Source organism: Labrus bergylta, chromosome 13 (genome assembly GCF_963930695.1).
Source record: "Labrus bergylta chromosome 13, fLabBer1.1, whole genome shotgun sequence".
In the NCBI taxonomy this organism is placed as follows: Eukaryota; Metazoa; Chordata; class Actinopteri; order Labriformes; family Labridae; genus Labrus; species Labrus bergylta.
Genome location: NC_089207.1, coordinates 22,399,124 through 22,414,705, shown reverse-complemented (window position 1 = coordinate 22,414,705; position 15,582 = coordinate 22,399,124). Strand labels below are relative to the sequence as shown.

At 38.1% G+C, this 15,582-nt stretch overlaps 1 protein-coding gene across 2 annotated transcripts; it reads left to right on the top strand.

The window, feature by feature from the left end:
* Positions 1 to 1,934: 1,934 nt before the first annotated feature.
* On the top strand, positions 1,935 to 14,035 carry gmppaa (GDP-mannose pyrophosphorylase Aa). Of its 2 annotated transcripts, XM_065962378.1 has the most exons (13): positions 1,935 to 2,093; positions 2,987 to 3,084; positions 3,378 to 3,481; positions 3,902 to 4,094; positions 4,252 to 4,311; positions 4,413 to 4,543; positions 4,688 to 4,702; positions 9,157 to 9,291; positions 9,621 to 9,718; positions 9,795 to 9,841; positions 9,945 to 10,037; positions 13,278 to 13,446; positions 13,623 to 14,035. In XM_065962378.1, exons 1-13 carry the CDS (start codon positions 2,054 to 2,056, stop codon positions 13,721 to 13,723), a joined length of 1,284 nt encoding a protein of 427 aa, XP_065818450.1. In that variant the 5' UTR covers positions 1,935 to 2,053; the 3' UTR covers positions 13,724 to 14,035. The 2 variants fall into 2 exon arrangements, with proteins under 2 accessions (XP_065818450.1, XP_020496766.1); XM_020641110.3 differs by lacking the exon at positions 4,688 to 4,702.
* The last annotated feature ends 1,547 nt before the right edge of the window (positions 14,036 to 15,582 follow it).

The window sequence follows — 15,582 nt, the reverse complement described above, 5'->3', positions numbered from 1 at the left end:
GCAATAAGCAAATTGGAGCGGGTCCATCGGGGATTCGGTTGCTCTCATGGTGTGTTGTTTTATGATCCTCTCCATGGCCTTCATCATAAGAAACATAAGGGCCACAGGCCTGAGGTTGTTCAGAGATTTGGCGGGGCTTTTCTTGGGGATGGGGATAACTGTGGAGTGTTTCCTCAGCTGGAGAGTGGTGTGAGGACTGATGAAAAAGTATTCCTGTCAATGAGGATTTGGAAAAGCTCAAACCCAGTGTTTGTGGGGATGAGTTGAGTGGAGTAAGTATCTTGTAAAGGTTAGATGTTATTTCTGCTTGGCATTTTCAGCCTTTTGCACCTCCCACTGTGCCTTTTTGTTCAGCTGCAGGGTCATCAGCTGGAAACGTTCACTGACGTTTTTCCACCTATACCAGTACATCTCCCAGCGGTGGGGCAGTCGCATGTTGGGGCTGCTTGCTGCCACCCCTAGCAGTTCTGTCCCTATCTTTTTTCAGAAGAAGACAGATGTGAGACTCATACAATGTTTTTGGAAAAGTACTGTCATTAAGAGAGACATTTACCATACAGAGTAAAAGAGAGGCAACCGTGTCTATGTGGATTTTATAAAACTCAAAAGCCATCTGGGCTTCATGCTTTGCCATTAAGAAATGAACGAATGGCGGCTTTGATTTCTTCCAGTGCAAATTCAGATTCCATTTCCTACCTAGCCAGGTCAACAAGAAGAGGAATATCTAACACATTGAGAAAGTAAGCAATGTCAGCCTCAGTGGCTTTAGACTTAGAAGCACACAGCTGGCTGGAGAAACTAACAAATCTATCATTGTTTAGTTTTGGATCTGTTAGTATTTCTCCTGTAGGATAAGAGATTTTATGTATGGCCCTGTCAGCCTGCATGCCCCTCCTTGACCATCTGGCAAGCAGCCTATCGGCCTTATCACCTAACTCAAAGGGCTTTTGTTTTAGCTTACAGATGTGGTTTTTAACCTGCTCTCCAATAATATTATACATGTCTCCGACGACCTCGAAGCCCGCTCACAGCACTGTAACCTACAGGTCACTGCCATTAAAGAGGGACGTAAAGACAGCGAGCGCCCAGTCGAATTTATGGCCCACCTGCTTGCAGCGTCTCTGTGTTTGGATGAGGCTTTGGTACTGGACAGGGCGCATTGGTCATTACGGAGGAGGCAGAAGGATGGGCTCCCTCTCAGGGCATGGATGATCGGATGTCATTACTTCCAGGGACGAGAGAAAATATCGGGGAAAGCAAGAGCTCTGAAGCAAGTGACAACGGCGCGGCTTTCAGTGAGGTGCGAGGAATTCTGCATGGCTGTGAGGGGCTGCAAGCTGGCCTGTGGTACCCAGCAGAGCTCCAGATAACCATGAATGGCACCCGCAAACGTTTCAAGGCAGATCCCTGTCGTTTCAAAAACCCCATCTCATCTGCACACCAGTCTTTCTCAAGGATTGTTTTCTTCCTTATAGATAAAATACTTGCTGTGTCTGGTTTAATTTACAGGGCCATAATCAAGATCATCAAACATAGGAAACTTTAAAACCTTGTTGGGAATAGGAGAAGAAGGAAACAAATAGCTTTGGATAGACAGAGACACAGAAAGGAGCAGAACTTAGAGTAGATCAATTAAACATTAGTCCAACAGTACCTTTACCAGCAACACAACCTTGGATACTGCTTGCTGCCACAATAGATCTCACATTATTAGAAAAGAAGAACAAAGATAAGGAGTTTTATTTTAATCAACATTCGTCAGAAGAACTCTGCAATTAGGGCTATAGGATTTTATTGCAGTATCTTAGACAAATAAGTTGATTGAGAATATAACCTTTGTAATATTATCTTTTTCATTTACAGAAAAGCAGTATAGACGTTCTGATCCACACTACCAGTAGGTGGCGGAAATGCACCAATTCATTGTTTGACAACCGCAATAGATTCTCAAAGAAGAAGAAGAAGAACGCGTCAGTAGATACTGATACGTCACCAAAACACTCGTTTTTCTTCTGGTGAGATTCTTCTGACAGTTCACAGCTTTTCGTTCAAGATGTTGAAGGCTGTTATTTTGATCGGAGGCCCCCAGAAAGGTGAGACAGAAATTCCTCGTTACCGTGTGTTTAAAGTAATCTGCACTTCGTTCGAGAGAAGCTATGTTGCTAAAGCTAACAAGCCTAGTCAAGCCCAATACGTGGCATAAGAGACACCTCTATAAAAACAAACTTATTTAACCATACATTGATCAAATCATTGATGACAAACTTACCAAAACAAAGGAGGGTCCAATTATATTCACACAGAACTTGTGTCAACTACAGTGAGTTTATGTTAGATAGCCTATTATAGGCTGCTTGTTCACTTAGCCAAGTTAAACTTCCCTTTAGTGTTCAGATTGAATTATATTTATTACTGTATTACATTTCTGAAAGGATATGTCTTTTGATACTAAAGAGATCATGGCTTCAAATGTATTTGTACAAAATTGGTGCATGTTAAAGGCTTTATATGTGATTTTTCACACTTACATATAATAGAAATCAAGTATATCCTCTGAAAATAACTCTGTGAGTCATGGCTGTCTACAATGGGTGTAACACCTGAGTCCCACTGTCTGTGATGCTTTCTGAGTTTTGAGTCATATCTTCAGTTTGTTTACATCGTCGGGACGGCCGGCTGGCTCCTCCCCTCTCGTATAAAAGTTGTTTAAATGAGGGACTAGAGAAAAGAAGAATAACATACTGTACTCACTTCGTTTCTAGATCACACTCATTTCAAGTAAACTCACATGCAGTGTGAAGATACGAGCTTAATAAAGAGCATGCTAACACAACAATGCACCTTGAGTTGTTTTGGTTTCATGCTGGTGCTCAAGGGCGACATTTGCTGGATAAACAAATCACATATAAAGCCTTTGAGGTTTGATAGATCGTTGAAACACTGGAAAAACGTAATCAGATGTAAAATGACCTTTATTGCTCTGCAGGCACGAGGTTCAGACCACTGTCATTTGAAGTCCCTAAACCCTTGTTTCCAGTAGCTGGTGTTCCCATGCTGCAACATCATATTGCAGCATGTGCCAAGGTGAGAGGCATCGCAATAAGTCATTGTTCTTTTAAGTATTAATAGACTATAAGATATAGGGCAGTTGTTAAAGTATGCTTGTTTAATGATAACATTGCAAATATGTACTCAAATTACTGATTTAAATGAGTGTACACATTCTTTCAATTATTTTTTCATTTGATTTTTCTGTTAAAATGTATGACCCATTATAGCATCCAATGTCTTGTGTTTATATTGTATGTACTCAAATACTCAAAGACCTTGTTGTCCCATGGCTGGTTGACGTTAGTAATTAATTTGTGTTTTTCAAGGTGCCAAATTTGAAGGAGATTTTGCTCATCGGCTTTTATCAGCCAAATGAAGAACTGACAAGGTTCCTGTTAAATGCACAGCAGGAGTTCAAAATATCTATCAGGTAAAAAAAAGAGTTCAAAACCAAACCAGGCAAAAAAAACAGGCTCTTAGCTACTTCATCAAACAGTTTGTTTCTTGCATACTTAACATTAATAGCAGACTAGCTTCTAACTTATTTAAGGGTGAGTTATGAGGGATAAAGTATGAAAATGAACTACTCTGGTGTCAAGTTTCCTAAATATATGTTTACAGTTCAACATTTTCTTTCTACAAAATTGTAGAAAAAAAAAAAAATCACATATAAATTGTGATGAGTTATGAATCGCTTTCTTTATTGAATTTGGCATTTTAAGAACCACTTAGTCTATTCCTTATTTTTGCATTATAACTTAATGTTTTCTGTGCAAGTGTATGCTGTAGTGCACTACCACTGCTGAATGATTGCAGGTATGCTGATATTTCTGATTCTTTTTTACCACAGGTATTTGCAGGAGTATGCAGCCCTGGGGACTGGTGGGGGCATCTATCACTTCCGAGATCAAATTGTTTCTGGCAGTCCAGAGGCTTTCTTTGTTTTGAATGCTGATGTTTGCTCAGCATTTCCTCTCAAAGAGATGCTCAGCTTCCAGAAGGAACACGGAGAACCAAACAGTTTTGTTATTCTTGCAACAACTGTGAGATTTCATTACTGATAGTTGCAACACTCTATAGTGACCTTTTTAAATGTGGTCAAAGTAAAATGGCAAAAAAATAATATATATATTGCATTTTACTTACTTGATTCCAAAATTGAATGTCCACTAAATGTTATTACCGTTCCTCTCTTTTCAGTCAAACAGAAAGCAGTCCATGAATTACGGCTGTATTGTTGAAAATGAGGAAACAAATGAGGTATTTAACCCTTTCAATCTTATATCCCTGATTATATCCTCCCAACTGTTTTACCTCCAAGCTTCTAACTATTACTGAAACACTCCTTTTTTTTTATTCAGGTCTTGCATTATGTTGAAAAGCCAAGTACATTTGTGAGTGACATCGTAAACTGTGGAATATACCTCTTTACCCCAGACATCTTCCAGCATATCGGCACTGTCTTTCAAAAGAATCAACAGGACATGTTGTTGTGAGTTGAAATCATCCAGCATGTGCATCTGTTTGTGACTGCATGATAATACCATTTATTCAATTTCTTTGGCGCTCTTCATTTGTCTTTTTTCCCTTCCCCTATCCTTTCTGCCATGATTTCTTTTCCTCACTCAATCATCAGCTATCCATATGATGGGTAAGTGGGTACATTCAGGCTGCATGGTGTAGTTTGAGAGCACTTAGTGGATTGAGATGGGATAGTTTGCTTTATTACTGTTGCCTGCGCCAGTTTTACCCCAACATTAAACACCCATTTTGCATGCAGCTTGGTGGTAATTATTTATTTATTACACAATATAGTTGTATTTGGTAAATGTTCTCTTTGAAATAGGCGTAACTTTTGAAGTCATGGGCTTAAAGGAAAAGTTTGAAATGTTTAGAAATATGTTTTGACAAAAAGGCAACAAGATTTTTGCCCCATTTTTAATAAATAAGATACAGCCATTAGATCTTAGCTAAGTAAAACAATATTAAAAGCAGTGAGAAATACCTAGCCTTGCTTTGTTCAAAGTAAATAAAAATCCATCTACCACAACCTCCTTGGATCACCAGTAATGTTCATTTTATTTGTCTGCATAAAAATAGAAAAAAATAACAATTTGCTGTTCTACAGCAGATTATGCTCTGTATTCTCAGTTCCTGTCAACTGCTCAGACACTGACGTGTTTTCAGATTTCAGTTTGTCTTCCTATTAAATAAATGTGATATGAGATGTTAGAAAGTGAACTTTAGAGCAACTGGTGGGTGGATTTTTTAACCTCAGGATAGATATTTCCACATCTTTCAGGCATTTATGCTAGCTTCATATTCAAAGTCTATCTTTGCCTCTTGGTCAGAGCCCAACTGAATATCCAAAAGCTTAAAAGTGGGTATATGTTAAAATAGGTTACAGGACATTTGGATTTTGATTTGTAAAATCTTTATTGTCCCCGAGGGGCAATTTGGTTTGCAACAGAGGTCCATACATGCAATACATTCATTAAAAATTTTTAAAAAAAAGACATGTAGAGAGGAAATGGGTTTTAATATAGTAGAAGACATTTTAAACATGTGAAATACCTGAAATAAAACTGTATAAAGGAGTGCTTTCTGGTCTCCAAAAAAGTGTAGGTTTGAAGTGCTCTTTTAATTGGAATGTAAGCCATCATAGAAAAATCAAGAAAACTCAGAGGAACTCTCTTTTGGAAAAACTAAAATGCTTATATTTTCACAGCATTTTGACTTTACAAAAACATTATTGCATCAAGTCTTCATCAACAGATGAAAAAGGAACACTAAGCCATTTAAACTGGTACTCCATCAATTGGAATTTTCCACTAGAGTTGTGGCCTGCAGGAGGTTCCCAAGAGATGGCATGATTTTGGCCAATTTATGTTTACATTCCTACATTCATCACAATATTTTTTCTATGCTGATGATAACAAAAAGATACAGAGGAGGATTAGGGTCACATTATTATTTTTTTTTTATTATTTTTTTAATTATGAGAATAAAGTCGTAAATTTAGTAGATTAAAATCGTAAATTTAGGAGAATAAAGTTGTAAATTTATGAGATTAAAATCGTAAATTTACGAGAATAAAGTCATAAATTTAGGAGAATAATCTGGCAAATGAACAAGCTCGAGACCAGCCTGCACGAAAATGATGAAAGTAGAACTCTTAAAGTATTTTCCTCTGCAGACACAACTTCCTCCAAGTCAGTGTGGTTCTTTCTTCGGAAAAGCCACAGTTTCTTGCAGTATCTTTTCAGGGTGCTGATATTTTATGACAGTGTGAAGATGATGTGCCAAAAGCATGTGTGGTTTCATATTTGCAAAAGTAAAGCCCCAACACAACTATTTTTGTCTGATATCTGCACTTGTCTGCCTTGTTAAAGTGTCTCATGTGCAGAGACAGTTTGTGTCCTCTTCATCATTTTACAGTCTTGCAAGTTGAAGTGAAAACTTCTGTTGAACTAACTGTTTTTACCGACTACACAAGGAAGTAGCCTATTTCCTTATTAGTGAAACCTTTAGGATAAGATGCTCCATGTTTGTCATTTTATAACAGGATGCTGCTGCTCTTCTGATATAGACTAAAATAACGACTTTATTCTTTTATTCTTTAAAGACTTTAAGAGTTCTACTTTCATCATTTTCACGCAGGCTGGTCTCAAACTCGTTAAAATATCCTTATATCAAGAATATTCTCGTAAATTAATGCAGAGGGTGGCGAAACAGGTGTTCCATTGAACAGTGCGACCCATGGAGATGTGCTACCATGCAGATCTGTGCAGTTCAGTGACCATTATTTGATAGGGGATTCTTATCTATTGAAAAAAGTTTTTTTTATTGTAGAGTATCAAAACTGCTTCTTTTTTCCTTATAGTGCAAATGCAGCGAGTATTGGTGCTCTATACAGTGATTCTGTACAAGGAGCATTATTTGATAGGGGTTAATTGACCATCGGAATACGCTTCTCCTGAATTCTTATTACCATATTACTAAAACCTGCTCCCCATACTCTGATGATGTATATGGAGTGTGTAATTAATAAATAAATATAAAGTTATTTTGTTCTGGTAGCATTATTTGATAGGGGAAAGAAATAGCCACCACTATCGTTTAACACCATGGTAGCTTTTTTCAACAAGGCAGCACATCTCCACAGAACAGCTGAAGACGATGTGAGAAGTCAAAGAACCATGTCGACTGACAAGGTCCAATTTTTACTTTAATCCGGTTTATTACTCAGTCACTCCCTCTTTTTGTCTTCTTAGCTTTGTATGTTGCCATCGTCTTCCATCTTAGCCTCAGCCATTCAAACAGTACTAAGACTGGCTACTCTCTTCTTCTAAGCGGAAGACTGGTGTGCGAACTTGTACCGTAAAGCTGTACACAATTTAAGCGAGAGAAATTAGGCCCACTGCCAAAGTTACATAGCACTGAAAGTAGGCTGTTGGGTTGACCTGGTGTATAAACAGCAGGGGCACTCTTGTCAAAATAGGATCTACACAGTTTTCCATCTTTTGGAAATGTTCCTCTTTAAATTTATAACCAAAGGTCAAACCCCACTGTGCATAATTCACCTGACATCACTTTCACTTGCACTGTTTCATGTTCGGACTCGGCCAAGCCACTATGCTAGAGATACTGATCCATATGGATGATGTAGATGTTTTTGAATCGCTGGGTAATAAGCTTTGGTATCAACCCAGCACTGACACCAGGGATGTTTCATATTTATCCGGAACTACTAATTTTACGACCTGAAATGTTGACCCGCGTTACTTAAAGGACAAATGACAGTGTTTTTCACACACAGACTATATTTGTCACATATGTTATATTTACAACTGCCAAAGTATAGTTTCCAACCATTTTTGAATTAATCTTATTTTAACCATATAAGATAGATAATGAGATGTACCCCATGTTCATGTTGCAGGCAATCAAAGAGAGACTTCTGGTGTTAAATCACTTTTAAGATGCATTGATTAATGTGCAGTGTCTCATGTTAAATATCAACCATATGCATTTTCAAATGGGAATTATGTTGTTGGTGTGACTGTATGAAACATGCTCTGCCCCACTTTTGATAAAAAATCAAGATTTCAGTCAAAACACAAATGTCACTTTTTCCCGAATACACAGAAATTTTAATCACATCCTGGATTATGTTTAAATGTTCGTATTGTTTCCAATTATTAAAAGTGATTTAACAGCTAAATTAAATAAATAAAGCGATTTTAAAAAAGACAAAAGAGGACACAAGACTAGACCATAATATTAAAATCTTGGAAAAAGACACTAAGGGCACGGTCACACTGGCCATCCGTACCGTATCAGATACAGCCATAAATAAATTAAAAAATAAAAGAGACGCGTGGCCGCACATCAGAGAACAACACAGAGAACATGACAGCTACTTTGTGGTTTTTATTGAGTCATTTTAGTCAGATACAGCCATGAAACTCTGGATTTCTCCATAATGAAGGCTGTCAGCGTTGTTTACCCGCGTGCTTGTGCTCGTGCATGAAGTGTGCCGTGCTGAAGCACACCTCTCCAAAGTGTGCCAAAGCCAAGGAAGTGTACCGAGCCTGAGCACGATACGGAGCGGTCACACTGGTCAAACAAACTGGACTTTAGGGTTGAAGCGTGCTTGGGCACGGTACGGATGGCCAGTGTGACCGCGCCCTAATTGGTGCATAAAATTGACTAGATGATCAGTATGAATGAACATTTTCTTGTGTAGAGGTGCTGACTACTAAAAGGCAACTATTTAACTATTTCATGGCATTGACCAACAGGTTGTTGCTGAAGACAATAAGATATTTGAAAGAAAATTAACTTGTAGGCACTCCTTTTGTGTGTTTACAAATTGAATACATTTTTCTACTTTTTGTACGTCTGGTGTGTTTGTAGGGGGGGAATTTTCCTGCTCTTCTGTTTTTTTGCAATTGTTTTTATGATTCACTGAAATTTAAGTAAGTGGAATTTGAAGTTTATAGTACTTACTGAATTTCAATTTTGTATGTTACTTTATTTTTTTTTATTCAGTAATTGAAGAGTGTTTCCCAAGTAGGTAAACTGTTAAATTTTCTCTTCTAGAGAGGAGCCAACCAATGGATGGCACAGAGCAGAGGTCATCAGGCTGGAGCAGGACATTTTCACTTCCCTCGCAGGACAGGGCAAGCTCTTTGTATATAAAACCCTCAGCTTCTGGAGCCAGATTAAATCTGCAGGGTGAGTGCATATTCCATGAATCTTGTCACATTAACTAGAGCCTAAAACATTTCTTGAAACATACCCTTTAACCAGTAAAATTTTACTGATGAAGACATATTGGACTTTAGATAGATGCAAGCTTCTCACCTAGCTTAAAATATATTTTAAAAGATGTGCCATTTTCAAGGCATCAATATTTGTTATTTTCAAATCATATCTCACTGCCTTGATTGATAAATATTGTGTGTTCCTACAAACATTAAACTCTGTAAGCCACGAGTTTGAAGTACAGCTGAAATATAATGCGCTATGCCTTCAAAAAGTTTTCCTTTTTTATCTTTTCCCAGTTCTGCCATTTATGCCAGCCGATTGTACCTCAACCAGTACCACATATCTCATCCTGAAAGACTGGCCTCAGATAAAGCTGGAGGACCCAAAATAAGTGGTACTATTATTAATCTTCTCTTGCATTATTTATTTGTTGGAGACATAATAATTCATACTTCCTTTTATTCCTCAAGGCAATGTCTATATTCATCCTACAGCCACTATTGACCCCACTGCTATGGTAAGCAATTATACACAGCTACGTTTTATTTATTTAAACCAATGCTGTTGTGATTGTGAAAAAAGTAAGCTGTTTTCTTTTTTTTTTTCTTTTTTTTTACCAGTTGGGTCCTAATGTCTCTATTGGCACCGGAGTGACTATTGGCGCTGGAGTGCGAGTAAGAGAATCCATCATACTCCATGGTGCAACTCTACAGGTGAGCTCTTGTGAATTAGCTTTTTATCACTGCTTTTATGAGGGAGGCCAAAGAAGAAGAAAAAAACGCTTACATTTTATTGTTGGTTTAAGGTTTTAAATGAATAGCACTTAGCTGAAAATATCAACCATGAGGTTTGGAAATGAGATTCAAACGAACAGCTAAAATCTCCTGGCCCCGTTTTCAAAAACATTCTGAGAATCCTCTTAGAGACCTCCTACTGTAACTAACCTTTAAAATCCTAACAAGGATATTTTTTCGTATCGTAAATAATAAACATGTTCAATATTTACGATCAGTGTGAGATTACACGTTTTGATGGTCGAGACTGGTTGTAGGTGAATGAATCGGTTAGTGTGTGGTGTGCTGAGTTGGTCGTCTCATTGCACACCACACACTATAAGAACTGAACTGTTATTGATTCTTTGATTTGTTGTCATGTGTAAAAATCTTTTAGTGTGTGCCAGGCCTGAGACATGCATGTAGGCCTGGGCGATATAACTCTAAAACTGTTTTCACGATAAAACATTTCATATCGAACGATATCGATAATTATCACGATAAATGTCAAATCATTATTTCTTTCAAATTGAAAGTCTGATTTTTGCTTCTGAATGAAAGTTGAAGGAACCAGATGGTTATTGTGGTTCAATTATTATTTATTGTCAGACTATGATAAACTCTACTTGAACAGAAGAACATTTCACACTCACGCCCGCTGCTTGCTGAGGGCACATGTTTGGTCATTTCTTTCCTCCGCTGTTTACAGAGCACGCTGCTCTGTGTTTGTATGGACTGTAAATATACCAAATATCTCCAAGCTCCAAAGTTGAGCGACCTTTCATGTCGACAGTGTTTTCTGCTGCTTTGAGCCTGTAGGCTCAGTGTTTTTCTTTGGTGTCACTATCGCTCAGCTCAACAGTGATTCTCTGGTTGCGGAAGTAAATTTCCCGATTCAAATCCTCCCTTGATTATTCACAAAATCCTTATATCAAGAGATTGGCTGCTGGAACCAAGACAGCCAGCTACCCCAATACTTGTGACTATAGTACATTTCATTCGGCACCAAAACGGCATTAAAAAACTGAAGCAAAGGTACAAGACTGTGTACATGATTTCTGTTCGAATTTAAGGAACTACCCATCACACAATCCATTGCGAACGATATAGCCGCCGATAACGCAAAATGAAGATTTTTGCGTCATCAGAGGCTCCTTTTTAGACTTAGAAATACAAAGATTTCCCGTCTCAGGGAAAAATGAGGGCGGGATGCACAACCATTCAAAAATACTACCAGGTTTCTAATGATACAAAGCTTAATACAAATGGGTGAAGTATCTCTTTAAGTGGGCATGAGCCATATTTTCCCCCTGCCCTTTTACTGCATCTGGCATGTTATCATTTCATAAATTAAAAATGTACCAACTATGTTAAATAACATGGACATTAGCACATTAATCGGGGGCTTTCCTTTAGAGTTAGTTTGGGTATTTGAAGTGGTGTATAGAGAACAAACCATATGACATATTTTTGTAGGCCAACCCGGATGTAGCATCGCCATGGGGTCTAACGAGAATTCGCCCTATGGGATTTTTGCATTGGATTTTGGATCATTGCAGAAAATAAGCTCTGTGGCAAACACACGTTGCTGATGCGTAGGCGTTTTGTTCAGCAGGATAATCTTCACAGATGAACACCATCTTTATGATGTTTGAAGCGTTAATGCAGCCGACAGAAGTAAAAAGCTAACGTTATGCTACAAGTGAACTACACCACAGTCGGATGATATTGATGTCACTACCGTTGTGCTTCAGACGATCCCCGATAAACTAATCTGCGTAGCCTAATAAATTGTTTATTAACCTAATATTTGCCTTAACCCAAAGATTAAACCTACAGGAGACATCTTAGACTAGTGAGAGAGTTCCCGGCATTTGTGTCCGGCGTGATGACGTTTAATGTCCCCGACAACCACTGTAGTCTCATTTAGCCACTTTTTAGCAACCGCTGTTGCGTTAAGTACGCGTAAAAAGTTCGAAATTCACAAGTGGGGGTATTATCTAACGTAATTTATGTGGTCTAACAATATGCCAAAATCTCTTAAGCTTTTGTTAACCACAGACCTTATTTCAGGTGTTTTACCACAAACACATTCATAATTCCCATTGACTATTAGATGATAGACCCCATAACGCTCAAATGCTAACTTACTTCCGGGTTTTAGGACTCATTCCTGTGGTGCACTATTATGGTACTTCTCAATAGTCAAAACAACACAAGAAACATGTAGCCTACTTTAGTCACGTAAATAGTCCTACATGTAAAAAAAACTCACACTGGGATTTAAAATATTTCACATCAGACAACTCCTTTCTTTAGTACTATGCTTTGGTCTGGTTCTGTATTCCTTTATGCCATGCGTTTAAATACAGGGCAATCATACAGATAGAAACACAGTTCTGAAGGTAAGACCTGTAAAATTTTGGGGGGAAAATTATATAGTGCATACTTACACTATAGTGTTTTTTTTATTTAAAGTACCATTATGTAAAATATCTACCTCATGAAATAATAAAATTACCTTACTATATCATCACACATTAAGGATGCTAAACATGCGATGTTTTAATATTGGGTTCTCGCACAACAATGCAACAGTAAGTCCTCCCAAGTTTACATTTTGGAACAGAAGGGTCTGTTTTGTTTTGTTTTGACAGGGGCATGTAAGTGGTTTAAAGGTATCCCATACAGCTGTTTTTGACGTGCATCGGTTTACTAGGCAAAAAGCAAACCAACAGGTGTTGCAGAGATGGAAGCGTGCAAGCAAACTGGTTCAGATATAACTGATTCTACCCAACCTAAAAAGCCGCTGCATTTTTATAATAAGATGGAGAGAGGTTAGAATGCAGAAAGGTTTGAAGACGGATGCAGAGCTAGTTAAACACTGAAGCTTCAATGTCCATGACTTGTGTGCACATCAACATTAGGAAGGAGGAGGCAAGGGGAAACGGCTCTCCTCAATGTTTTGCATTTGGACTGCAGTACCCATTTTAAACGCTAGGTGTCAGAATTACATATGGCTCCTTTAGTAGTACACCTACTATTGATGAGTGCCTTATATAACCCTACCTACAAAAGGAAAAAAAAATGGCTCCTCAATCACAAAAGATATGTCCAAAGAGACATGGGATTAAAACATTTGAACTGAATATATTTTCTGTCATTTTGCTGTTTCTGTAGGACCATTGCTGTGTTTTGAACAGCATTGTTGGATGGGACAGCACCATTGGCAAGTGGGCAAGAGTAGAAGGAACGCCAAGTGACCCCAACCCTAATGATCCCTTTGCAAAGATTGACAGTGAGACCCTCTTCAGAGAGGGAAAACTCACACCCTCAATTACTATTTTGGGTAAGTATGGTCATCCCAGAAACTTTCACAGATTAGAAGACACAATTGAGCATACATTTGTCTCTTCATTTTCTCACAAATAAGAGGTTTGAGTTACAGCTGAAATATAATGTGTTATGTCCTTTTTACTTTAAAATACTGTACAGACTGAATACAGCCTTTCTTTTTCTGTTCAGGTTGTAATGTGACCATCCCCTCTGAGGTGATCATTCTCAACTCAATTGTCCTCCCACACAAAGACCTCAATCGCAGCTTCAAAAACCAAATTATTCTTTAGTAAATCTTCCTAACGCTTCTGCCCACTGGGTGAGTGCAATTAAGGATCCACACTTACTCTGCCCCAGAGTAACTGTCTATAAGATGTTTAAAATGATGGGACATTCAAATAAGGTACATTCAGTGAATAAAAAAAAAAAGATACAACTTTTGTATATTTGTCCCTTATGCACCTTTTGAAGAGTGCTGGCATGCAAGAGCAACATACTGTTATTTTTCCTTTACAAAGTTCTAGAATGGTTGCATCAGTGTAATATATTTGGTTCAATGTATGTAATATGATGTTAAAAAAATAAATACATTTAAAGACTAAGCTTTGCTTCTGAAGGTTACTCTTGAGAAACTTGTTACTTCAATATGTGAAGCAATCATTCGGAAAAAAAAGAAATGGTTACTTACATTTTCTTTTTAAAGACAATTATTATAAAGATCTTTTAGTATTTTGTATGGTCTCAGATATTTTCTACAGCCAAAATAATTAAGATGGCTTGGAATTTCAGCAGATATCAAGTGGTGCATTGCAATCAGAAGAGAAGTTTATTGATACTGCCCTCTGATCACAGCACTTTGAGAGGACTGATGAGAATTGTAAGAGTGCTTCAAAAAGGAGTTTAAGTATCTTGTGGTGTTGAGGGTGAGATATTGACAGGTGGATTGGCAGAAATGTGTGCATTTGTCCTGAACTGTTGTGGTGAAGAGGTAGCTGAGCCTGAAAGAATAAGATTGCCTATACAGGCGGCCGGAATGAGTTTCCACAGGAGGTTAGCTGGGCTCAGCCCTCGATAAAACAGTTACTATAATTATCTGGATATTATTTTTTTAACATAAATATAACAAATGTTTGATTAAAACCTGTAATTACACAACCCAAACACGAAAGGGGGCAGTAATGAACCTTGAACGCTAGTTGCCACCCAACGTTAAAGAGAAGGGAAAAGAAATACGACAAACAGCCAATCATGTCGCAGGGAAATGGGTGGGAAGGCATACTCTACGTTTACTCCGCTGCTTCAGGCGAGGACACTAAGCATTGTGCTGGAGCACCAGACTCACAGTTTGATGGGCATATACCCAACGACAAATTGGGCTTTTTTGGATTTTCTCCTGGACTTCTACACCCACTCATGATAGCCAAGTTTTTCGCTGTGAGTTACGCATTAGTAGCCTCAATGAATGCACCTGACTGGATAAACGTGCGGCTAGTTTGGGTGGTACCTGGACTCATTTGCAGAGAAAAGAGCTCTGGTCTATCTGTCAATTCCGATGTTCAGCCACAGGATGTCGATGTTGAATAGGATTCTGAAAAGGAAAAACTAGTTATCAGACCCACTGAAAAAGGCATGGTGTAGTCATTGAAACTTGTCAGAAGTCAAAAAACTCTCAATGTAAACAAGCTAAGAAGTCAATGGAAATGCTGAAAGAGCTCATGAAATTGAATTAAAATGCAACTGATGTCAAATTTAACTTGGAACAATTAATAAAACTCATGGCTCATGTCATGAAGCCAAAGAAAATCATGAGTCACTGATGAGTTTGCCACTGCCTGAAAATGAACGTGAAAGGCTGCTCTAGTTCCAGAGTATCTGATGGGATGAACTCTTATTTAAGAAAAGCAACTTCTCAAAAGGAAATATCAGCTAAGTTAAAAGCTCCTGCAAGTGAATATTAACCTGATCAAGTGCAACAAGGATGGGATATGTGGAAGGAAACTGAATCTTTCTCTCAGCAACAGGTTGTTATACCAAAAATAACAACTCATGGACCATCAGTTAAAGCTCATGATATGACCCATATAACCCAATACTCACAGGCATAAAGTACGGACTCTTATCCAAGAAGGTGTACAAAAGCACTACATCG